Source organism: Myotis brandtii, unplaced genomic scaffold, assembly GCF_000412655.1.
Source record: "Myotis brandtii unplaced genomic scaffold, ASM41265v1 scaffold194, whole genome shotgun sequence".
Taxonomy (NCBI): Eukaryota; Metazoa; Chordata; class Mammalia; order Chiroptera; family Vespertilionidae; genus Myotis; species Myotis brandtii.
This window is the reverse complement of record NW_005357232.1, coordinates 1,426,927-1,435,666: the sequence shown is the minus strand read 5'-3', so window position 1 is coordinate 1,435,666 and position 8,740 is coordinate 1,426,927. Positions and strand designations below refer to the sequence as shown.

The 8,740-nt window shown below is 40.4% G+C and overlaps 1 protein-coding gene and 1 pseudogene across 1 annotated transcript; both read right to left on the bottom strand.

Annotated features, from left to right (window-relative positions):
* LOC102257796 overlaps nucleotides 1-3,244 on the bottom strand; it is a 21,391-nt pseudogene extending 18,147 nt beyond the window's left edge.
* Nucleotides 71-1,716, bottom strand: LOC102251301 (GTPase Era, mitochondrial-like). The gene is given in 2 exon segments (XM_014538604.1): nucleotides 71-1,593; nucleotides 1,595-1,716. Coding segments are annotated over 2 exon segments (1,359 nt in total). The 3' UTR covers nucleotides 71-356.
* Nucleotides 3,245-8,740: the final 5,496 nt, after the last annotated feature.

Here is an 8,740-nt window from a genome sequence, read left to right as displayed (position 1 = left end):
GGGAGAGGTCAATGGGGGGGAGGGGGAGGAGACTTATGTAACACTTGTAACAATAAAGAATTTTTTTAAAAAAGATCTCTCTGCTAACCACTGGCAACTCAGGGAGAAACTCTGGGCCCAATGACAGGAGGAAGCAGGGTGGCGCTGCTCCCACCAATGGGCCAACTTCTAGACCAAAGTATCTGTGTCCCCAGTGAGGGGAATTACCTGGGGACTGAGCTAAGATAGGTTCCTTCCTTCAACACAAGACAAGGCTGGGCAGGGCCTGTGCAGACTAGGCCGGGCAGAGTTAGCCAGTCAGTCAGTGTCCATGCCCCTCACTAGTCTCTGCAGGTTCCAGGCAGGGACGATTCTGGTCAGGAGCTCCTGCTAGAAGCATGGGCCGGGATAGCAGAGGGTGGTCCATCGAAGAGCTTCACAGAGAGGTGTAGCTGAACATCACAGAGAAAGATGTTCATGAGGTCGCGGCCCACCTCATCTGCAATCCGGGAGATCAGGCTCCCCTTCGGACCAATCAGGATCCTCACATGAGATTCTTTGGGCACCATAAGCCTCTGTACGATCACCAGCTGCCCACTTGGCCCTTCCTCCCACACAATTGTTTTCTGCTGCACACTGTAGGGCACCTCCTGGGGCAGGTGCTCTAGGAGTTTCTCTCGGATGATGTTGGAGCAGATCTCCTCAGGTGTCTGGCTAGTGAGGACTTCACTATGGAACTCCCAGGGCCCTGGCTGGGCCTGTGCCAGGAGGTATTGCTTTAGTATTTTCACATCCTCCTGGCTTAGGGCTGACAACATGAAGATCTCTTGGAAGTGGGGCCAGCCAATCCTCCAAGGGCCTCCAACAGACTGTGTGTTTGGGTCCTTAGCTGCTGGGCTGGGGCAATTGATGCCTGGCTTTGACAGGAAGGCCTGCCTTATCTTGAGCTTCTTGCCATTGACCACCCCTTCAGTGAGGGCTGCCGTGAGCTCCAGGAGAACTGACTTCTGCTTTAGGCAATCTACCTTATTCATGACAAGGATGCTGGGGACTTGGGAGAACTGGGTCAAGCACTGGAGCACTTGGGGGCTGAGCTGGTTCCGAGTCCACTTGTCAGAGACATCCACAAGAACCATAACCAGATCAGCAGATTCCATGCTCTTCCATGGGTCTTCCAACAAAGAGAGCTCCAGATTGTGCTTTTTTTTTTTTTTAACAGGGCTGATCAGGCCAGGTGTGTCAAGTAGAATCACCTGAGCCTCTTCCTCTGTGATGACCCCCAGAGCCTGGCAGCGAGTAGTGTGCACCTTCTTGGAGACAGAAAACACTTTTCGGCCCAGCAGCTGGTTGGAGAGTGTTGACTTTCCTGCATTCGGGGCACCCAGAATGGCCACTCGTAGGACTCGGGGATTCGAAGGCATGTTAGGGGGATGAGCCAAGAGGAGATTCTGCTCATCTCTGTTCATGGACACGGCGGGGACGCGAGGAGTCAACGTTAACGAACTGTCGGGCTGCGAGAGTCCGAGGAAGCGGTCCAGGGCTGAGTTAGGGCCATAACGCCTGGAAGCTGAGGCCGAGAGGGGACCAGAGGAAGTGGCGCCTGCCACACGGGACACGCTGACAGCCCAAGAGCGACGGGAACCAGGTCGCCCATTCCCTCTCGGCGACAGGGCCCAGCTGCCAAAACCCCAACACTGCTGGAAAGAGCGCAGCCCCGCGCAGCCCGGGGGCTGCCATGAGAGCCACAAAAGCCAACAGTTAGATTTTTAAATATTTAATATTAACCTCTATGGCATCAGAGAATATTGGTGACAGTGGCACTATAATAAAATGCTGTTATATATGCAAGTAAATACATAATTGCCAATTATACATATGATTTTTTTATATTTCAGATATTTTTTTATTTTTTGAAATTTGTTATCAGGAATAACTGAAATAAAAAATATAATTGAGTCCCATCATCATCATGGAAATGGCTTTAGGAGAAAACTGGTCAGATGAATATTATTGCTTCCCATTTTCAATCAGTAAATAGTTGCCATTAATAAATAGATATGTTACATCAGTGGTTCTCAACCTTCCTAATGCTGAGACCCTTTAATACAGTTCCTCATGTTGTGGTGACCCCCAACCATAAAATTATTTTTGTTGCTACTTCATAATTGTAATTTTGCTACTGTTATGAATCGTAATGTAAATATCTGATATGCTATATGTGTTTTCCGATGGTCATGACCCACAGGTTGAGAACCGCTGTGTTACATAATACAACATACCTGTTCATGGGGGTGGGAGGAGGAAAGACTAGGAAACAATTCATGTGACCTTCTTGATTGCATTATACAAGACAAGCACAAAAGCACCACCCATGCCTCTGAGAACATTGGACCATGCACCCTTGAAAAAAGCTTTGCCTCCTTCATCATGAGCAATCTACCTCCAGCAACTGAATATGATTCTGTATATAATATCAGTTCCTTTGTGCCCTGACTGCATCAACATGCTGCAAGGAACAGTGTCAAATAAATCAGAAGTCAACCCAGCCACCACTGTGAGGGACTGTGCCATCATCCAGGTGACAAAGATGTGAGTGTTCTTGGGATCTGGAAGCATTCCCTTTGCAGTGTCATGGGTATGAAGTAGGTAGCTTGGTAGATGATAATACCCTGGCCAGACATATTAAAGCCTTGGTACAGACCCTTAATCCCATCAAGTTTGTATATATTAACCAGGCAATACCGAGGCCTTTGGCTTTCCCTTCATTTCCAGCTTTGCCCACAACAGCTGCTAGATGGGTATGTTCAAATCAAGACCATGCACAAAACACAACGAGTGGTACCACCTGATGCCAGATTCCCTGCAAAGTAGTGGCAGAATGGGGTTCTCTTGTCCACACCACCCAGGAAGGTCTGCTTGTATTTATCTTTGAAAACAAAGTTGAGAGACTGGGTGAGAAAGTATCTGATGACATTGGCCAGATTACCATGCCATAAGGACAGGACTCCCTCTCCTTGTGGATATGAACCACGCAGTCTATATTGCTTATCTGCAGTGACTTGCTTACTGCCATGTTGCATTTGCAGCAGCAGTTTGACTCACCCAATGGACGCTATTGCCATCTGGAGATGGCCATGGCCACTCCACCTGCTGGGAAGTCCTTGGCAAACAACACAGCATCATCTGTACGTAGAAAGGAGAGAAGAGACAAGTGATTCTGGGACTGGGCTCCTAATTGGCCAGGACTCCAGGGTTCAAGGGCCATATGAATTTTTTAATCTGAATACTTCCTGGTATCAAAAATAACACACCCATAAATAAAATAGCATTTTATGAAATCATTTTGCTTAAAAATTTATGAAAATAATATTTTTTAAATTTTAAATCTTTATTGTTGAAAGTTTTACATAGCTCTCTCCCTTTTTCCCCCATTGACCTTTTCCCAAGCCCCAGGCCTTCACCACACTATTGTCTGTGTCCATGGTTATGCATATATGCATACAAGTTCTTTAGTTGATCTTTTCCCACACACCCAGCCTCCCCTGCCTTCCCATCCCTTTCTCTGAGGTTCAACAGTCTATGGATCTATTCTGTTCATCAGTTTATTTTGTTCATTAGATTCCACATATTTGTGAGATCATGTGATACTTATCTTTCTCTGACTGGCTTATTTCACTTAGCAAAATATTCTCCAGGTCCATCCATGAAGTTGCAAATGGTAAGAGTTCTTTCTTTTTACAGATGCATAATATTCTATAGTGTAAATGTACCACGGCTTTTTTATCCACTCATATGCTGATGGGCACTTAGGCTGTTTCCAAATCTTAGCTATTGTAAATTGTGCTGCTATGAAAATAGGGGTACATATATCCTTTCTGATTGGCATTTCAGATTTCTTAGGATATATTACTAGAAGTGGGATCACTGGGTCAAATGGCAGTCCCATTTTTTAATTTTTTGAGGAAACTCCATACTGTTTTTCATAATGGCTGCACCCCACCAGCAGTGTACTAGGGTTCCCTTTTCTTCACATCCTCCCCAGCATTTGTCATTTGTTGATTTGTTGATGGTAGCCATTCTGACAGGTGCAAGGTGATATCTCACTGTTATTTTGACTTACATCTCTCAGATGATTAGTGACTGTGAGCATGTATTCATACATCTCTTGGCCATCTGTATGTCCCCTTTGGAGAAGTTTCTATTTAGGTCCTTTGTCCATTTTTTAATTGGATTGTTTGTCTTCCTTTTGTTAAGTTTATGAGTTCCTTATCTATTTTGGATATTAAACCTTTATCAGATATGCCATTGCCAAATACGTTCTCCCATAAAGTGGGATCCCTATTCATTTTATTGATGGTTACTTTTGCTGTGCAGAAGCTCTTTATTTTGAGGTAGTCCCATATGTTTATTTTTTCCTTAGTTTTCTTTGCCCTAGGAGATGTACCCATAAACATATTGCTACAAGAGATGTCTGAGATTTTGCTGCCTATGGTTTCTTCTAAGATTTTTATGGTTTTACAACTTACATTTAAGTCTTGTATCCATTCTGAGTTTATTCTTTTGTATGGTATAAGTTGGTAATCTAGTTTCAGTTTTTTGCATGTATCTATCCAATTTCCCAACACCATTTATTGAAGAGACTATCTGGACTCCATTGTATGTTCTTGCCTCTTATATAAAATACTAGAGGCCAGATGCACGAAGATTCGTGCAAGAATAGGCCTTCCTTTCCCTGGCTGCCAGCACCACCTTCGCTCTGGCCCGGAGCCGCCTTCCCGCCTTCCCATGCTGCCCAGAGGCCCAGAGCGGCTGGGGCAGTGCGGGATGCCTGCGTTGTTGCCATGGCTTCCCGCCCCACCCTCAGCCGCTTGGCACCTGTGTATGCAAATTAACCCACCATCTTTGTTGTGGGCTAATTTGCATACCCACTCCTGATTGGCTGGTGGGCATCGCAAAGGTATGGTCATTTTGCATCTTTCTCTTTTATTAGTGTAGATTATTTGAGCATAATAGTTTGGGTGGATTTCTGGGGTATCTGTTCTGTTCCATTGATCTATATGCTTGTTCTTGTGCCAGTACCACGCTGTTTTGAGCACAGAAACTTTGTACTATAACTTGGTATCTGATATTGTGATGCCTCTAACTTTGTTCTTTTTTCTTAAGATTGCTGCAGCTATTTTGGAGTCTTTTTTGGTTCCATATAAAATTTTGGAGTATTTGTTCTATATCTGGGAGATATGCTGTTGGTATTTTACTAGGGATTGCATTTAATCTATAGATTGCATTGGGTAGTATGGACATTTTAATTATGTTGATTCTACCAATCCATGAACATAATATATTCTTCCACTTGTTTATATCTTCCTCTATATTTTTTCCCAATAGTTCCAATTTTTTCCTGTAGTTTTCTGAGTACAGGTCTTTTACCTCTGTGGTTAAGTTTATTCCTAAGTATCTTAGTTTTTATTTTGCAGTGGTAAATGGGATTGTTCTTTTAGTTTCTCTTTCTGAGAGTTCATTGTTAGTGTATAAAAATGCCATAGATTCTGTATGTTAATTTTGTATCCTGCTACATTATCGAATTCATTTATTAAATCTAGTAATATTTTGGTGGAGTCTTTAAGGTTTTCTATGTACAATATCAGGTCATCTGTGAATAATGAAAGTTTTATTTCCTCCTTTCCAATGTGAATGCTTTTGTTTCTTCTTCATGTCTGATTGTTATGGCTAGAACATCCAGTACTATGTTGATCAAGAATGATGAAAGCAAACATCCCTGTCTTGCTCCTGTTATTAGGGGAAATGGTTTTAGTTTTTGCCCATTGAGTGTGATGTTGGCTGTAGGTTTATTATATATGTCTTTTATTATGTTGAGGTATGATCCCTCTAATCTCACTCTTCATCAAAAAAGGGTGTTGGATTTTGTGAAATGCTTTTTCTGCATCAATTGATATGATCATGTGGTTTTTGTCTTGCAATCTGTTTATGTGGTATATCACATTTATTGATTTGCAAATATTGTGCCAGCCTTGCATCCCCAGGATAAATCCCACTTGGTCATGGTGTATGATCTTTTTAATGTATTGCTGGATCTGATTTGCTAATATTTTGAGGACTTTAACATCTATGTTCATCAGGGATATTGGCCTGTAATTCTCTTTTGTTGTCATATCTTTATCATATTTTGGAATTAGAGTTATGCTGGCCTCATAGAAAGAGCTTGGAAATGTTCCTTTCTCTTGAATTTTTTGGAATAGTTTGAGGAGTATAGATGTTAGTTCTTCTTTGACTGTTTGTTAAAACTCCCCTGTGAAGCCATCTGGACCAGGGCTTTTGTTTGCTGGAAATTTTTATTACTGCTTCAATTTTATCAGTAGTTATTTGGCTATTCCGGTTTTCTGATTCTTCCTGATTCATTTTTGGAAGATTGTATTTTTCTAGAAATATGACCATTTCACTCAGGTTGCCCAGTTTGTTGGAATATAGTCATTCATAGTACTCTATGATTCTTTGTATTTCTAAGGATTCCACTGTTATTTCACCTCTTTCATTTCTGATTGTATTTATTTGGTTCCTCTTTCTGTTTCTTGATGAGTCTGGCTAGAGGTTCATCAATCTTGTTTATCTTTTCAAAGAACCAGCTCTGGTTTTATTGATCTTTTGTATTGTTTTTGTTTTGTTTTGTTTTTTGGATTTTTTTTAGTCTCTATGTCATTTATTTCTGCTCTAATCTTTATTATTTCTTCCTACATATGCTGGGCTTTTCTTGTTGTTCTCTTTCTAATTATTTAAGTTGTAGGGTTAGATAACTTATGAAAAGTTTTTCTTGTTTTTTGAGGTAATCCTGTAGTGCTATGAACTTTCAGGACTGCTTTCACTGTGTCCCATGAATTTTGAGTTGAGTTGTTGTGTGTTCCTTTTCATTTGTTTTCAGGATTTTTTAATCTCTTCTTTGATCTCTTTGGTAACACATTCATTGTTTAATAACATGCTATTTAGCCTTCATGTGTTTGAATGTTTGTGAGTGTTTTTGTTGTAGTTGATTTCTAATTTCACGCCACTGTGATCTGAGAAGATGTTTGATATGATGTCAATCTTCTTAAACTTGTAGAGACTTAGTTTGTGTCCTAACATGTGGTCTATCTTTGAAAATGTCCCATGTAAACTTGAGAAGAATGTATATTCTGTAGCTTTGGGGTGAAATGTTCTGAAAATGTCAATTAATTCCATCTGATCTAGTGTATCGTTTAGAATCACTGTTTCCTTGTTGATTTTTTTTTTGTCTAGAAGATCTATCCAGTGATGTAAGTGGGCTGTTAAAGTCCCCTACTATGATTATGTTGCTGTCAATTTCTCCCTTGAAATCCTCCAGAAGTTATTTTATATATTTGGATGCTCCTTTATTGGGTGCATATATGTTTACCAGAGTTATATTCTCTTGTTGTAGCAATTCTTTTAGTATTATGAAGTTGCCTTAATTATCTCTTGTTATGGCCTTCACTTTGAAGTCTATTTTGTCACATATGAGTATTGCTATCCCAGCTGTTTTCATTTCAATTTGCCTGGAAAAATTTTTCCATCCCTTCACTTTCATTCTGTATGAGTCCTTTGTTTTGAGGTGGGTCTGTTGCAAACAGCATATGGGTCATGCTTTCTTATCCATTCAACTACCCTATGTCCTTTGATTGGAGCATTTAATCCATTTACTTTTAAGGTCATAATTAATAGGTACTTATTTATTGCCATTCTTATTCTTTAGGCCTGTGTTCTTACCTTTCTCTCTATTCCTTCCTTTTACACCAGTCCCTTTGGCATTTCTTGCAGTGCTGGTTTGATGGTAATAAACCCTTTTAGCCCTTTTGGTCTGCAAAGATTTTTTTTTAACCTTCAATTTTGAATGATAGCCTTACTAGATAGAGTAGTCTTGGGTTCAATCCCTTGGTGTTTCATTACCTTGTGTACTTCATGCCATTCCCTTCTGCCTTGGAGTGTCTCTATTGAGAAGTCAGCTAACAGTTTAATGGGAACTCCCTTGTAGGTAACTTTCTGTCTCTTTCTTGCAGTCTTTAAGATTCTTTCTTTGTCTTTAATATTTGCCATTTTAATTAATATGTGCCTAGGTGTGAGTCTTTTGGGGTTCATCTTGATTGGGACTCTCTGAGTTTCCTGAACTTGAGTGACTTTTTCCTTTACCAGGTTAGGGAAATTTTCTGACATTATTTCTTCAAACAGGTTGCCTATCCCTTTCTCAGATTCTGCAATTTCTGGTATTCCTATAATGTGAATGTTGTTAGGATTCATGTTGTCCCAAAGCTCCCTTAGACTCTCCTCCCATTTTTTTCCCCATTTGCTGCTCTGAATGGGTGTTTTTTCTACCTTGTATTCTAATTGATTGATTCAGTCCTCTGTTTCTTCTACTCTACTGTTGAATCCTTCCAGGGTATTCTTTATTTCACCTATGCCATTCCTCATTTCCAATTGATTATTATTTATTGTTTCAAGCTCTCTTTTCATGTTGATGTAACTCTCATTAAGACCCTTATAATTCTCATTAAGTTGGTTGTAGTTCTCACTGAATTGTTTGAGCACCCTTATTACCACTACTCTGAATTCTTTATCTGACAAATTGTTTATTTCCATTTAATTTATTTCATTTTCTGGTGATTCCTCCTTTTCTTTCATTTGGGGTTGTTACTTTTTGTTCCCATTTTTTCAGTCTCTTTGTTTTTGTTTGTATGTATTAGATCAAACTGCTATGCCT